Source organism: Saimiri boliviensis, chromosome 1 (genome assembly GCF_048565385.1).
Source record: "Saimiri boliviensis isolate mSaiBol1 chromosome 1, mSaiBol1.pri, whole genome shotgun sequence".
In the NCBI taxonomy this organism is placed as follows: domain Eukaryota; kingdom Metazoa; phylum Chordata; class Mammalia; order Primates; family Cebidae; genus Saimiri; species Saimiri boliviensis.
In genome coordinates, this window is record NC_133449.1 from 134,491,536 (window position 1) to 134,508,847 (window position 17,312).

General features: G+C 44.6%; 1 protein-coding gene across 1 annotated transcript; it reads left to right on the top strand.

Moving 5' to 3' along the window:
- The first annotated feature begins 857 nt into the window (after positions 1–857).
- On the top strand, positions 858–14,491 carry GCSH (glycine cleavage system protein H). The gene is made up of 5 exons (XM_039478248.2): positions 858–1,152; positions 4,888–4,967; positions 8,162–8,225; positions 11,365–11,496; positions 13,630–14,491. The coding sequence occupies exons 1-5, from the start codon at positions 1,005–1,007 to the stop codon at positions 13,725–13,727; spliced, it is 522 nt and encodes a 173-aa protein (XP_039334182.1). The 5' UTR covers positions 858–1,004; the 3' UTR covers positions 13,728–14,491.
- Positions 14,492–17,312: the final 2,821 nt, after the last annotated feature.

Consider the following 17,312-nt stretch of genomic DNA (forward strand, 5'->3'; position numbering starts at 1 on the left):
GGTGATCCACCCGCCTCGGCCTCCCGAAGTGCTGGGATTACAGGCTTGAGCCACCGCGCCCGGCCTTATTTACTTCTTTATCTGTCCTGTGATGTTATGCCAGAGTCAGGGTGGAAAGTAAGCCACGTTACAGTGTTATATAAAACCCCTCTAAGATCTTTTTGTTTGTACAGCCCCTTAGATAAGAATTTGGGCAAGAGAAGAATAAGGTCAGAGGTTAGTCCTCATAACATTGCAAAAAGTCAGGACGGCACGTGTGTCAGCTAGACTTTGGCCAATGTCCAACGACCACTTTCGGCTGGCGTGATTCTGGCTGGACCTTGCTGTGAATCCCGCTCTGGGTGACCTTGATCTTCTAAAAGAACTGGATCGCATCCTTGAACAGGACTGGGGGTGCCTTGCCTTCCCCAGGACGCCAGGGTTCAACTGTGTGAGAATGTGCTGGCCCAGCAAGTCATCGTTCCCTTGAAGCTCTTCTCCCGGGGACCGCGGTGAGGCAGCGCTGAGCACACCCCAAGGACCGGAGACACCGGAAAGTTGCTGACCCAACTCTCACTCTCTGCGGACCCAAGCCTGCTGCTAGGCCCCGCCCCCGCCAGGCACCGCCTCCTCCCCGGGGCAGCCCAATCAGACCTAGGCCCGTCACGCTAGTCCCCGCCCCTCGGTACCGCCTCATCCGGGCCTCAGGTTCTTCCCCATGACCACGCCCCTCTTGAGCGTCGCCCTATCCGAGGTCGCGCCAGGCCCTGAAGTCTCTGTCCTCCGCGCGCTGCCCAATCAGGCCCTGGCCCGCCCCCTCTCCCGGGAGTCTCCTCCCTCCGCACTCTGCCCAAACAGGCTCTGTCCCGCCCCCGCGGCCCCGCCTCCGAGCTTGGGTCCAGCCGGCTGGTTCCTGTGGGAGCTGCCCCGCCCCTCCCCGCTTCGCCCCGCCACGCCACGCCCCACTCCACCTCCCCGAGCGGGTGGCCGAGGCGCTGCGCCGCGACCCCGGTACCCCTGCGAACATGGCGCTGCGAGCGGCGCGGAGCGTGCGGGCCGTGCTCTGCACCCTGCGCACGGTCCCGTCACCCGCCGCGTCCTGCCCGCTGAGGCCCTGGCAGCTGGGGGCGGGCGCGGTCCGGAAGCTGCGCACGGGGCCCGCTCTGCTTTCGGGTAAGTGCGGCAGGCACGTGGGCAGCCGCTGCCTCCCCTTCTGGGCTGCTTGTCCTGGGTCCAGCTGGACTCAGTGGACACTGAGGTGTCCCGCTCCTGAGCCACCAGGGCGGAGGGAGCGCAGACACTGTCCCCTTCTTCCTTCTGTTGGGATCCCCGGTTCTGTCACCGCTTTTCCCTCTTAAGCAGTGGGAGGACCTGCGAACAGCCTTTGCCCTGGAGGTTGCAGGCAGCCAGGAGGTGGGACCTGCGGGACGCTGAGGTGGGGGTGGCCCGGCAGGTCCCGCGGGCAGGTCGGGGGCTCCCTGCAGAAGCCAGACGCGCGTCGCCTAAGTGTCTCAGTGGCCTGAGTTTACTCCCTTCTGCGTGCATCATTGAGACCCCAAATGGGGAGGCCTTTGGTTTACTAAATGGACCTGTACTGGAAACTCCGAAATAAAATGAAAATTAAAGCACCAGATCTAGACTTTTTTAGATAAAACAATCATAACTTTTAAGTTTCAGCTATTTCCCCAAAGCAAGTAAGATAAAATCTTTTGTACTCTACAGAAGTATTGGATCATTCATGTTTTCTTGGTGAAATGAGGCCTAACTCAAAGACTTGAAATAACTGGGAGACCTGCCCATAAATGTCTCGGCCATTTGTGCTAGTTCAGCACAATTAATCGCAGAGGAAAAACAATTTTCTTTTTTCTTTTCTTTCTTTTTTTTTGAAACGGAGTCTTGCTCTGTTACCCAGGCTGAAAGGCAGGGGTGCGATCTCTGGACTCTGCAACCTCCGCCTCCTGGAGTCAAGCGTTTCTCCTACCTCAGTCTCCTGAGTAGCTGGGATCACAGGCACCCGTCCCCACGTCCAGCTGATTTTTGTATTTTTACTAGAGACAGGGTTTTGTCACGTTGTCCAGGCTAGTCTCAAACTCTTGATTTCAAGGGATCCACCCACCTCGGCCTCCCAAAGTGCTGGGATTACAGGCGTGAGCCATGGCGCCCTGTCAACAATTTTCTTTTCTTTTCTTTTCTTTTTTGAGACGGAGTTTCGCTCTCGTTACCCAGGCTGGAGTGCAATGGCGCAATCTCGGCTCACCGCAACCTCCGCCTCCTGGGTTCAGGCAATTCTCCTGCCTCAGCTTCCCGAGTAGCTGGAATTACAGGCACGCCCCACCATGCCCAGCTAATTTTTTGTATTTTTAGTAGAGACGGGGTTTCACCATGTCGACCAGGATGGTCTCGATCTCTTGACGTCGTGATCCACCTGCCTCGGCCTCCCAAAGTGCTGGGATTACAGGCTTGAGCCACCGCGCCCGGCCCAAACAATTTTCTTTATGTCCAAATGCTTGAGACACTAACTGCTCCTTTTTAAGAATTCGAGCTTGGCCGGGCGCGGTGGCTAACACCTGTAATCCCGGCACTTTGAGAGGCGGAGCGGCGGATCACGAGGTCAGGAGTTTTAGAGCAACCTGACCGAAATGGTGAAAACCCTGTCTCTACTAAAAATACAAAATTAGTCAGGCATGGTGACATGCGCCTGTAATCCAAGCTACTCAGGAGGCTGAGGCAGGAGAATCGCCTGAACCCGGGAGGCGGAGTTTGCAGTGATCTAAGATGGCACCATTGCACTGCAGCCTGGGCAACACAGCAAGACTCTGTTTTAAAAAAAAATTAAAACTTTGGCTTCTTCGATTGTGTAGATCAGTGATGGCTCTTGTCTCATTAAATTCACTGTTTCAGATTCCTGTTTGGAGCTGGAATGGTTGAAAAATTTATTCCAAAATTTGCAGCAGAAAGATTTACTTAGGCTCTCTTGCTAATATTCTGTCTGGTCTATTTGTGACAGGGAACCTTACATCACCAATTTGATTACAAAGGTAAAGCCTTTCTCAGATGAGAATTTCATTTCAAGTCTCGTTTTATTCAGTGTTGCACTATCCCTAGCTGTTTGCTTTCTTTAGTTATCTAGTTAAATATTGCCCAAAATATCAATGCCCATGATTTGGTTAAGCAACTATATTTTTATTTTTATTGTTTTGAGACAGAGTCTTGCTCTGTCGCCCATTCTGGAGTAGTGGCATGGACTCAGCTCACTGCAACCTCCACCTCCTGGGTTCAAGCAATGCTCCTGCCTCAGCCTCCCAAGTAGCTGGAATTACATGCATGTGCCACCACACCTGGGTAATTTTTTTAGTAGAGACAGGGTTTTGACATATTGGCCAGGCTGGTCTTGAACTCCAGACCTTGTGATCTACCTGCCTCATGATCCACCTGCCTCGGCCTCCCAAAGTGCTGGGATACAGGCATAAGCCACTAGCAAGGCTTCTTTAAAAGAGTATTTGAGGCCGGGCGCGGTGGCTTATGCCTGTAATCCCAGCACTTTGGGAGGCCGAGGCGGGTGGATCACGAGGTCAAGAGATCGAGACCATCTGGTCAACAAGGTGAAACCCCGTCTCTACTAAAAATACAAAAAATTAGCTGGGCATGGTGGCATGTGCCTGTAATCCCAGCTACTCAGGAGGCTGAGGCAGGAGAATTGCCTGAACCCAGGAGGCAGAGGTCGCGGTGAGCCGTGATAGCGCCATTGCACTCCAGCCTGGGTAACAAGAGTGAAACTCCGCCTCAAAAAAAAAAAAAATAAATGAAATAAAAGAGTTTTTGAGCTAACCATTTTCCTATTAACTTATGTTGCATTGTTTTGGAAAAACCCTTGGCATCAGAATATGAAATATATTTAACATAGCATATTCTTTTTAAAAAATATTAGTCTCTTAGGTAAGTACTTTTAACTTTTATCCTAAATAACTGTTTTTACATCTCTTGAACACTGAGAGGTCTTTCTTTCTGGATTCCCTGAATCGTGTGACCATGTCTTTGGAGAAGTGCTGAGTAAGTCAGGGGTTGAACTTGTCCAGTGAATGATGAGCAGAGCTTGCCTTCCCACCAACTCATGGCTTAGGTCTGAGAAGACTGTTGACTTCTGATCTTAGTTTTCTTCTTTAAGTGACGGTAGTACTGTCTTCAAGGAGAGGCTTGCATTTGATTGAAGTAGCATTTTAAGAACTTAGTCAAATTATAGTTGTTGCAGGAGGTGAGTTTCATTCCTGTAAAATTTTACTTTAAAACCAAGCTGCAGTGAAACCCTCTTAGGTCAACTCTGCCTAAAGAGGCACCTTGTTTGTTTATTTATTTATTTATGATGGAGTCTCATTCTGTCACCAGGCTGGAGTGCAGTGGCATCATTTCGGCTCACTGCAACCTCCAAGAGGTACCTTATTATTATTTGTTGTTGTTATTGTTAAATTGTTTCTTATATAAGCCATCTTTATGCTGCCTCCCTAAACCTCATCACTCTAAATCTGTCTTCAGAGGGACAGATTTTTTTATTTTTTATTTTATTTATTTATTTTTTTCAAGACAGACCAGTATTCGTTAAGTATACATTTGAAATATGCTCCAAAATTTTCTTTTGTGATTTAGGCTAAGTAATGTTAAAGCAAACAATCCAGTCTCCAAAAGATGCACCAGGTGTTAAGATCAAGCCATCCTGGCTTACATGGCACTGCTGTTTAAACGCGTCACCTCTGGACGTGATCATCCTTCTTTCCTGGGCCATGTACTATTTAAAGGTAGTGTCAGCAGGTCAAACACAAATACTGGGAAAGTCTTTTGACAGCAACGATAATGAAAAGTGCTTTTTAAGAAGTAATGCTACTGCTTTTCTGAAATACTGGTCTTCTGTTTTAGTGCGTAAATTCACAGAGAAACATGAATGGATAACAACAGAAAATGGTATTGGAACAGTGGGAATCAGCAATTTTGCACAGGTATTGGATTATATTCAAATATTTGTGAAGTGTGCGCCTGCATAATTTGCTTTATCTCTGTCTTTTAAAAAGTGTTTAGGCTGTGTGAGGTGGCTCATGTCTGTAATCCCAACACTTTGGGAGGCTGAGGCAGGAGAATTACTTGAGGCCAGGAGTTCAAGAGCAGCCTAGTCAACATTGTGAGACTCCATCTCTACCAAAAGTTAAAAAAAAAAAAAAATTAGCCCAGCCATGGTGGTTCATGCCTGGGGTCCCAGCTACTCAGGAGGCTAAGGCAGGAGAACTGATGGAGCCCAGGAGGTTGAGGCTGCAGTGAGTCATGATCGTGTCACTGCAAAATGCAAAAATTAGCTGGGCCTGGTGTTGCACACCTGTAATCCCAGCTAGCTGAGACAGGAGAATCACCTGAACCTGTGAGGCAGAAGTTGCAGTGAGCCGAGATCGCACCACTGCACTCTAGCGCAGGTCATAGAGTGATACTCCATCTCAAAAAAAGAAAAGAAAGATGGAGAAAAACAATCAGAGGTGAATTAAGTAAAACATAATTTAGATGGGGCATTATGTGGTATTTTAAGATATGTTGCAAGCTTTAACACTGAAAGTAGCAAACATCTTATTCAAGAAGGACATGTGTGCGTTTTACACTGGGCAGTTAGGAAAGAGGAAAAAGGAAGAGCAAGCAGAAGGGCAGGGGTGTTACCAGCATTTTATGGGGACAGTGATACACATGTGACCAGGAGGACGGGAAGAAGGAAAACCCCAAAAGACGCAGGATACACACAGGGAAGGCTTGCATGTAGCCCGTCTTTTCTGTGTAAGAGAAAACGAGAAGCGAAATACCAGCGTGGTGAGTGATTTTCAACTGGTTGTATGTACTGGGTGAGCCGGGGAGGGGGGAACGTTGACTGATGGGAATACAGTCGTGTGTCATTTGATGACGGAGCTATGTTCTGAGGAATGCCTCCTAGGGGATTCTGTACTTGTGTGAGCCTCCTAGAGTGCCCTTACACACACCTAGATGGTTTAGCCCTTACACATATACCTCGGCTATATGGTAGAGGCTTTGCTCCTGGGCTACAAATCTGTATCGCATGTTACTATACTGAATAGTGTAGACAATTATAACACATTGTCTATTAAAACATAGAAAAGGTACAGTAAAAATACGGTACAGGTTGAGCATCTCCAATTCCTGAAATACTCCAAAAATCTGAAACTTTTTGAGTACCAAATGCTAACTGGAACATTTTGGATTCTGGAATCTTGGATTAGGAGTGCTTATCTGTTAAGCGTAATGTAAGTATTCCAAAATCTGAAATCCAAAGCACTTCTGCTGCCAAGCATTTTGGATAACTGATACTCACTATATTACCATTTCATGGGACCACTGTCATGTGTGTGGTCTGCTCTTGACCAAAATGCCATGAGGCGGCACATGACTGCACAAAATTCCTCAGACATGTTAGATTCTTGTGTGTTGAGAATCAATGTCAATTATATCTTCCTTGGCATCTCTCTGTACCTACTGTGAGGCCCAGTATTGAGTATTTTATGAGGTATTGTGTAAGATGTCATCCTAACCTCCTAGAGTTTCTTTGTCAGGGGAATCACCTGCCAGGGAATCACTTGCAAATGTTACCCGATGGCATCAGAACGGTGGGGTTGTAATTCACTTACCTTATGGAGATACCACTTCTTTCTGGAGTCAAGGTCTTTAGGGAGTACAAGGCATGAGGATTATGATTTGTAGACTCAGTGAGCAGGATTTTAGCGAATGCAGTGGGGTTAATGGTGTACATAAAACTGCAGAGGTGGAAGAGCACCAAGTATGTTCCTGCTCGTAAGAGCTATCCTTGTTGGCTGGGCACGGTAGCTCACGCCTGTAATCCCAGGTTGAGGCTAGTTGATCACCTGAGCTCAGACGTTCAAGGCCAGCCTGGCCAACACGGTGAAACCCTGTCTCTACCAAAAAATAAGAAACAAAAGCCAGGCATGGTGGTGGGCACCTGTAATCCCAACTACTTAGGAGGCTGAGGCAGGAGAATCACTTGAACCTGAGAGGCGGAGGCTGCAGTGAACCAAGATCACACCACTGCACTCCAGCCTGGGCAACAAGAGTGAAACTCTGTCTCAAAAACAAACTAAACAAATAACTGGCAGTGTTGTCTGGGGCATGTGGCTTGTGTTGGGTTGCTACAGTTTATGAGCCAAATCTGGCTGGTGGCTGGTTTCTTGTAGCTCCTGAGTTGAGAATAGTTTTTTTTTTTTTTTTTTTGAGACGGAGTTTCGCTCTTGTTACCCAGGCTGGAGTGCAATGGCGCCATCTCGGCTCACCGCAACCTCCGCCTCCTGGGTTCAGGCAATTCTCCTGCCTCAGCCTCCTGAGTAGCTGGGATTACAGGCACGTGCCACCATGCCCAGCTAATTTTTTGTATCTTTAGTAGAGACGGGGTTTCACCATGTTGACCAGGATGGTCTCGATCTCTTGACCTCGTGATCCACCCGCCTCGGCCTCCCAAAGTGCTGGGATTACAGGCTTGAGCCACCGCGCCCGGCGAGAATAGTTTTTAAATAATTTTATTTTATCGTTTATTTTTGGAGAACGGGTCTTGCTATATTGCCCAGCCAGGTCTTGAACTTCTGGGCTCAAGCTGTCCTCCCACCTCTACCTCCCTAAGAGCTGGGATTACAGGCATGAATCACCAAGCCCAGGCATTTATTTTTGTTTTTGTGATGGAGTCTCGCTCTGTTGCCAAGGCTGGAGCGCAGAGGTGCAATCTCAGCTAACTGCAACCTCTGCCTCCCCGGTTCAAGCAATTCTCCTGCCTCAGCCTCCTGCCTCCTCCTGGGATTACAAGTGCCTGCCACCATGCCTGGCTAATTTTTGTATTTTTAGTAGAGACCAAGTTTCACCATATCAACCAGGCTGGTCTCAAACTTCTGATCTCAAGTGTTACCCTTACCTTGGGCCTCTCAAAGTGCTGGGATTACAGGCATGAACTACCGTGCATGGCCAAGATTAATTTTTATATGTTTAAAGGGTTTTAAGGAAAACCCAAGAATGTAGCTCCTCAAGTATAAAATATGTACTAAATCTTAAATTATAGAGGATTCCATGTTTGGCTTGTTCTGTTTACTGGAGGGTTTAGTTTTAGTTTCTTAGCGATTTTTTGGTTTTGCCTTGTTTTATTTAGGAAGCGTTGGGAGATGTTGTTTACTGTAGTCTGCCTGAAGTTGGGACAAAATTGAATAAACAAGGTGAGTGTTCTTAGGATCTTGGAATGATGCATGACATGAATTTTCATTACTTGATCTTTACATTAAATAGTAACTTCTTTGTACCCTGGATTCATTAGAATGCTTTTTAAAATTTATGTATTTTTTTAGACAGTCTCACTTTGTCACCCGGGCTGAAGTGCAGTGGCGCCATCTTGGCTCACAGCAACCTCCGCCTCCCAGGTTTAAGTGATTTCTGTGCATTTAGGCGTGTGACACCACACCCAGCTAATTTTTGTATTTTTAGCAGAGACGGAGTTTCCTCATGTTGGCCAGGCTGGTCTAGAACTCCTGATCTCAAGTGATCCACCCGCCTCATGCTCCCAAAGTGCTGGGATTATAAGCGTGAGTCACTGCACCCAGCCAATTAGAGTGCTTTGGACCCAAATATTAGGTTGGTGCAAAAGTAATTGCTATTTGGGAGGCTGAGGTAGGAGAATTGCTGGAACCCCAGAGGCAAAGGGAGTTTGCAGTGAGCTGAGATCCCATCACTGCACTCCAGCCTGGGTGATAGAGTGAGACTCCATCTCAAAAGAAAGAAAAAGTCTATTAATATCAATATGTTAGATAATATCCTTAAACTAATGAATACCCTTTTAAGAGATTCTGCTAAAGGTAGTTTTTCAACTTGATGTAAAATCTACATATAGTGAGATGCATGGACCAGAAGTATACAATTCAATGAGTTTTAACAAATGTATACACCTGCGTAAGCCTTCCCCATCAAATAGGTGACCTCTTATTTCTACACCAAGGTTAATTTGGCCTATTCTTTAATTTCCTTTGAAAGGAATCACACAGTGTATGTTATGTTTGGCTGCTTTTGTGGGACAGATCAAGCTTCTTGAATCTGTAGATTGAATTTTTTTTTTCTCATTCAATTTGGAGACTTCTTTTTTAGTCATGATTTCTTTTTCTTCCCACTTCATTCCTTTTTTCTTCTGTGATTTGACGTGTTCGTCAAATCACTTGATACTGTCCCATAGGTCCCTGAGGGTCTTAACTTTTCAGGCTTTTTTTAAGCTGTTCTATTTTTCTTTTTTTTTTTTTTTTTTTTTTGAGATGGTGTCTTGCTGTGTTGCCCAGGCTGGAGTGCAGTGGTGTGATCTCAGCTCATGGCAACCCCTACCTCCCAGGTTCAAATACTTCTCTGTCTCTGCCTCCCAAGTAGCTGGGATTATAGGCACCCACCACCAGGCACAGCTAATTCTCGTGTTTTTAGTAGAGATGGACTTTTGTCATGTTGGCCAAGCTGGTCTCAAACTCCTGACCTCAAGTGATCCACCCGCTTCAGCCTCCCAAAATGCTGGGATTACAGGCATGAGCCACCATGCCCGGCTACACTAGATTGGTTAACTTCAGTTTATCTTGCTTTATGTTCACTGATCATTTCTTCTGTCTCTAGTCTGCTGTTTATGCTCTCCATTCTATTTTTTATTTCAGATGTTATACTTTTCGGGTCTAGAATGTCCGGATTAGCTGCGTTATATTTCTCTGCTAATGCTAACGTGTAGGTCGTTTTGGGATCTGTTTGGTTAACTGTGTTTTCTCTTCACCATGGTTCCCTTCTTTGTAGGATTTCAATCCAGAATTTCCAGCCGCTTTGGCAGCCCCTCACTCCATCCCCTGACCTCACAAGCAAATGAAACTATCATTTTCAGCTTGTGTTTTAGTCACCCTGTGCTCTTTAGGTGGGGCATTGTTGTCAGGGAACAAATTGAATAAATGAAGATCTCATTCAGTTTGGTTCCCTTCTTTCAAGGATTGACTCCCCTTTGATCACTCTACAAAGCCTTCATATATAGTTGAGCATCACAAATCCAAACATCTGAAATCCAGAATGTTCCAAAATCTGAAAATTTTTGAGCACCAACATGATACTCAAAGGAAATGCTCATTGGAGCATTTCAGATTCCAGATTTTCAAATATGGGATGCTCAACTGGTAAGTATAATGCACATATTCAAAAATCGAAAGGGATTTTGGATAAGGGATACTCAGGTCCCAGGGATTTTGGATAAGGGATACTCAATGTATAAATTGTTTTTTATGTTTAGTTCATTGTTTTTTTTTGTTTTGTTTTTTTGTTTTGTTTGTTTGTTTGTTTGTTTGAGACAGAGTCTCATTCTTTCACCTGAGCTAGAATGCAGTGGTGCAATCTTGGCTCACTGCAACCTCTGCCTCCCAGGTTGCAGCAATTCTCCTTCCCAAGTTTCCTGAGTAGCTGAGACCTGAGTAGCTGAGACTATAAGCACGTGCCACCACACCAGGAATTTTTTTTTCTTTTTTTTTGGCAGAGACAGGGTTTCACCATGTTGGCCAGGCTGGTCTTGAACCCCTAACCTCAGGTGATCCACCCGTCTTGGCCTCCCAAAGTGCTGGGATTTTGGGTGTGAGCCACCATGCTTGGCCTGTAGTTCAGAGTTTATCATTGTGTTTTTTTGTTTTTGTTTGTTTTTGAGATGGAGTCTCATGCTGTCGCCTAGGTTGGAGCGCAGTGGCATGGTCTTGGCTCACTGCAACCTCTATCTCCTGGGTTCAAGCAATTCTCCAGGCTCAGTCTCCCAAGTAGCTGGGTTTACAGGAACCCACCACCATGCCTGGGTAATATTTTTGTATTTTAGTAGAGACCATGTTGGCCAGGCCGGTCTGAAACTACTGACCTCAGGTGATTTGTCTGCCTCAGTCCCCCAAAGTGCTGCGATTGCAGGCATGAGCCACCAGGGTTTTTTATTTGCAGGAAGGTGGTCTGATGTAAGGTACTTCACCATCCCTGGAACATTCTGAACTTTTCATTTTGTTTTTTTTCTGAGCCGTATCTAAGTTGCAAGAACATTGAGTTTTACTGAACTGAGACACATCTGGCATTCAGGCATATCACCATTTGTTATTTGCTGTGTCTGGGACAGACAGATATGTCCACTTTATTGAGGCAGTAAATACCCTTGTCATAGGTTATTTTAGCCTGACAGAACTTATTGTTTTATTCTAAATAAAAGAAATTTGGAATTTTAAAATCATAGCTGTATGACAGGAATCTACTTCTTTATGTTTTATGCTTTCAAGTCACTGACTTTTAACTTTTCATGTTTTCTTTCTTTCTTTATTTTTTTCTATTTAGATGAATTTGGTGCTTTGGAAAGTGTGAAAGCTGCTAGTGAACTTTATTCTCCTTTATCAGGAGAAGTCACCGAAATTAATGAAGCTCTTGCAGAAAATCCAGGACTTGTAAACAAGTCTTGTTATGAAGATGGTAAGCTGTTGCTAGAAATTTCTCAAGGAATTACTGCTACAGTTGATATTTCATCTAGAAGTTAAAGCATACTTAGCTGATTGTGACTTTATCTTTTTCTGCTTCTTGGTACTAAATAGATATGTTCTGCTTTAAAATAAAATCAAAGGTTAGTTGAATACATAAGGTTATGTTTAAGATTTCTTTTTTTTTTTTTTTTTTTTTTGAGATGGAGTTTCGCTCTTGTTACCCAGGCTGGAGTGCAATGGCGCGATCTCGGCTCACCGCAACCTCCGCCTCCTGGGCTCAGGCAATTCTCCTGCCTCAGCCTCCTGAGTAGCTGGGATTACAGGCACGCACCACCACGCCCAGCTAGTTTTTTGTATTTTTAGTAGAGACGGGGTTTCACCATGTCGACCAGGATGGTCTCGATCTCTCGACCTCGTGATCCACCCGCCTCGGCCTCCCAAAGTGCTGGGATTACAGGCTTGAGCCACCGCGCCCGGCATGTTTAAGATTTCTGGCCAGGCACAGTAGCTCCTGCCTGAATCCCAGCACTTTGGGAGGCCAAGGTGGGTGGATTGCTTTAGTCCAGGAGTTTGAGACTAGCCTGGGCAACATGGTGAAACTCTGTCTCTACAGAAATACAAAAATTAGCTGGTCTAGGTGGAATGTGCCTGTAGTCCCTGTTACTAGGGAGGCTGAGGTGGCAGAATTGCCAGGGCCTGGGAGGTCAGGGCTACAGTCGGTAGTGTGCCAAGATTGCACCGTTCCACTTTAGCCCGAGTGACAGAGTGAAACTGTCTCAAAACAAAAAAAGATCTCTGATGATAAAAAGCATTACCTTATTTTGCAGGGTTCTTAATATCAGTTGTAGATTCCTTGGTTTTGGTGTAAACACCTGCAAAGTATTTACTTTTTCAGAAATAAAACAGCCACTCATGCTGTATGATATAGGAAGTCAAAAATATATATATTTTGCATTAGTTGTCGGTTTTCTCACATTTTCATCCTTATAATAAACTAATGAGATAAGCTTATTTTCTCTATTTTGTAGTTGAATAGCAGCTCCAGAGGATTTCTGTGTCAGGGTCATCACATGGCTGATAAATGGCAAAGTTAAGATTAGGTTGTAGTTCTCTTTTGCCTGTCACCTAGACCTTCTAACTACCATTGCTTTCTAAACCTGTTAACCTCAGCAGTTAGTGTTCCATTTGTTAAAGATATGCCTGGCCTTGTAGATTTGGATCACATATTTAAGAATTATTTTTATTATTAGTATTTTTTGAGACAGAGTCTCCATTTGTCGCCGGGGCTGGAGTACAGTGGCGCCATCTTGGCTCACTGCAACCTCTGCTTCCCAGGTTCAAGCAGTTCTCCTGCCTCAGCCTCCCAGTAGCTGAAATTGCAGGGACTGCCACTATGCCCAGCTAATTTTTCTGTTTTTAATAGAGGTGGGGTTTCACCATGTTGGCCAAGCTGGTCTAGAGCTCCTGGCCTCAAGTGATTTGCCTGCCTTGGCTGACCAAAGTACTGAGATTACAGGCCTGAGCCGCCACGCTCAGCCCTTAAAGCTTTAAATGTCATGTTCTGATGGTTATTACAACCTAAGGGTTCTTAATTTATTATGGTGGAATCTATTCTAGCTATAATTATTTTCATTTATGATATACAACTATATTTAATTCTTTTTTTTTTTTTTTTTTTTTTTGAGACGGAGTTTCGCTCTTGTTACCCAGGCTGGAGAGCAATGGCGCGATCTCGGCTCACCGCAACCTCCGCCTCCTGGGTTCAGGCAATTCTCCTGCCTCAGCTTCCTGAGTAGCTGGGATTACAGGCACATGCCACCATGCCCAGCTAATTTTTTGTATTTTGAGTAGAGACGGGGTTTCACCATGTTGACCAGAATGGTCTCGATCTCTCGACCTCGTGATCCACCCGCCTCGGCCTCCCAAAGTGCTGGGATTACAGGCTTGAGCCACCGCGCCCGGCTTATATTTAATTCTTAAGGCTAAAATTTAAAGTTTCATGAACAAATAATGTATGGTTTTTATAAAAAATACTAGATTCAGGCACTCAGATTTCTTTTACATTTTGGATGAATTTGACTCTTTTAAAGTTAATGTAGAATATAAGGTTGTTTTTTGGTTGCAGGTTGGCTGATCAAGATGACACTGAGTAATCCTTCAGAACTAGATGAACTTATGAGTGAAGAAGCGTATGAGAAATACATAAAATCTATTGAGGAGTGAAAATGGAACCGCTAAATAAACCAGTATGATTTAACACAACCCAGCAGAGTTGTCTTAAATTAGTGGTGGGTAGAAGACTTAGAATAGCAACTTTTAGTATTATCGATGGTGAAAAAAACTACTGTTCACACTGCTAATGAAAGACAATGCCCTTTAACTTTCTAATGATTATATATAAACATAATATTTGTCTTTTTCACAGTATCCTGTGATTTTTAGACTAGGCTTTAGTATTCAGAATTCATGAAATTATCCATGTTAAAAACTAGTTATAAAAATTACATAATTCAGAGATAATGTTGTTATTCTTAAGCCTTATATGATATTGTAACTTGTGTACATCCGTAAGTGGATTTGGGGTGAAATACTTAATGATTTGTCCACTGGAAATAACTGGGAGTGAAGGAGCTTTTGTTGCTTGTACAGTGTCACATGAAGAACGACACTATCTTAATTTTGCAATACACTGCATTTGCTGGTGCTATTTTTATACAGTGAAGCAACAGCTTTGCAGCAAAATAATAAAATACTTCTTCATGAATCATGTTTTTTGTTTTGATATTAATATTTCATTTAGTGACTCTGCTAGTATTTGTGAAAGTGCTAACTTTAACTTATGCAAAGATACTTTGAAAAAGGAAATTTAAGCCAGAACAATGAAAAGCTCCAAGAAAATGTTTCCTTTAGTCAAAAATGTTTTTTCTTAAGCCAAGATCTGTCATCTTTAACATAATAAAAAATAAATTACCAACTTTGATTTTCTATCATGCCAGGTACGAAAAAAGAAGAGGAAAAACAAAGGCAGGTGGGAGTTTTGATCACTATAGCACATGGTTTGCTTTTTTTTTTTGGAGTTGTGCTCTGTCACCAGGCTGGAGTGCAGTGGCATGATCTCAGCTCACTGCAACCTCCGCCTCCTGGGTTCAAGCGATTCTCCTGCCTTGGCCTCCTGAGTAGCTGGGGCTACAGGCACGCACTACCACGCCCAGCTAATTTTTGTATTTTTAGTAGAAATGGGATTTCACCATGTTGGCCAGGATGGTCTCGATCTCTTGACTTTGTGATTCACCTGCCTCCACCTCCGAAAGTGCTGGAATTACAGGCGTCAGCCACCATGCCCAGCCTAGCACATGGTATTTTTAAGAAGTTAAACCACATTCAGGTTTCCACTTAAGTCATGGGAATAAAAGTGGACACAGACTGAAGCTTTATGAGCTCAGATAATGGACTTTGATAGTGAGTATGCTTTGCAGCTTAAGCATATTTAGAGTGCCAGAAGGTATTTCCAAGTAGCTAATATATAGCATACTCTAACCAACTGTAGTAAGCTGATAATATTGGGGTGGAGGGGTTGTATGCTCATGCAAATATATATATACACACAGAGCAAGAGTAGATAAACTCTTGTACCATTTTCTCGGTTACTAGAGGAAAAGAGAAGTATTCATATGGTACGACTTTCTGGTGGTCAATAAATAGCAAGTATAAATACTTAGTGAAAGTAGGTAGATAAGTAGCATACAGATCATCATGCTCCTCAGCTCAAGAAACTGTTCATTCCAAGACAGCCAGTAGCTGTGTCACAGCTGAATGGTATCTTTGTACCTTTATCAAGAAAGTATTTGCCAGGCCTGGTGGCTCACGCCTATAATTCTAACACTTTGGGATGCCAAGGCGAGTGGATCTCTTGAGCCCAGGAGTTTGATACCAGCCTGGGCAGCATGCTGAAACCCCTGTCTCTACAAAAATACAAAAATTAGTCTGGCATGGTGGTGTGTGCCTGTGGTCCCAGCTATTTGGGAAGCAGGTAGGATGACTTGAGTCTGGAAGGTCAAGGCTGCAGTGAGCCAAGATCACATCACTGTACTCCAGCTTGGGTGACAAAGCAAAACTGTGTCTCAAAAAAAGAAAAAAAGGATCCAACGTATGCTGGATGATTCTACCTATTTATATGGTATAATTTTCAGTTGATCTGTCTGCTTTAGAAATAGATGGGGATGAGTAGTAACTACACAGATTTACTCCTTTGTTTTCAAAGTTCTCTCATACGTTACCATCTTTAATCTTCACCACAACCAGCGCTACATAGACACACCCATTACTACCATCATTTCACAGGTATGAAAGGTGATAGGGTAAGAAATGTGTTAGATAGCGGGCACAGTGGTCACGCCTGAAATCCCAATACTTTCGGAGGCTGAGGCGGGTGGATCACCTGAGGTCAGGAGTTCAAGATTAGCCTGAGCAACATGGTGAAACCCCATCTCTACTAAAAATGTAAAATTAGCCAGGCATGGTGGCACATGCCTGTAATACCAGCTACTTGGGAGGTTGAGGCAGTAGAATCGCTTGAACAGAGGAGGCAGAGGCTGTGGTGAGCTGAGATTATGCCATTGCACTCCAGCCTGGGCAAATGAGAGCAACCTGCATCTCAAAAAAAAATAAATAGGTTAGCTGGGTGGTCATTTTTACATTTCCTGGTCTACTCTTCATCAGTTCCTTATCAAATTTTACTATAAAAATACTTAAATGAGCCGGGTGCAGTGGCTCACCCCTGGAATCCCAGCACTTTGGGAGGCTGAGGTGAGTAGATCACCAGAGGTCAGGAGTTCAAGACCAGTCTGGCCAACATAGTGAAACCTCGTCTGGAAAAAAAAGAAGAAAAAAAAATACTTAATGGGAATCTTGCTAGGGAAGGGAAGGATGAATGTTCTAAATAAAGGTGGGAATCAAAAGTAGCCATTCTAGAATATGAAGATCCATGAGTGGTTATAGTGTCTGATGGAGGCGGGCAGTTTATTTTTTCCCTTTTCCTCCCAAACACACATACTTGCTCTGTAACAACCACTCTTTTCAAAGAGCAGAACATATGGCAACTTGCTCTTCCACTATTTAAAACACAGAGCCAAATCCACTGTCCTTTCTGTCACAGTGCTTTGAATGGCCCTCCAAATTGACTGAATCCAGGGAATTTGATTTTCATGACCTCATATTCCTTTTGAATGGTTTTGGCATTAATAGGGCGGATTAATCAAAGTTTTGAGGAAAGCTTTGTAATAACTAAAACTTCAGAAGCTGAATAGGTTACCCTGCAAGTGTTCCTTCCTTTTTCCGCTATCACCTCCCAGGTGGTTTAGTTCTTAGCTTCAGGTTTTGGCTTTTCTGTTTTTGTTTTGTTTTTGAGATGGAATCTCGATCTGTTGCCCAGGCTAGAGTGCAATGACACGATATTGGCTCATTGCAATCTCCGCCTCCCGGGTTCAAGCAATTCTGCCTCAGCGTCGTGGATTATAGGCACCTGCCACCACGACCACACCTGGTGAATTTCTGTGCTTTTAGTAGAGATGGGGTTTCGCCATGTTGGCCAGGCTGGTCTCGAACTCTGGACCTCAGGCCATCCACCCACCTCGGCCTTCCCAAGCGCTGGGATTACAGGCGTGAGGCCTCGGGGCCGGCCTCCACCTTACTTTATTTGTATAAAAGATGCCAGTGCAGGCCGGGCGCGGTGGCTCACGCCTGTAATCCCAGCACTTTGGGAGGCCGAGGCGGGTGGATAACGAGGTCAAGAGATCGAGACCATCCTGG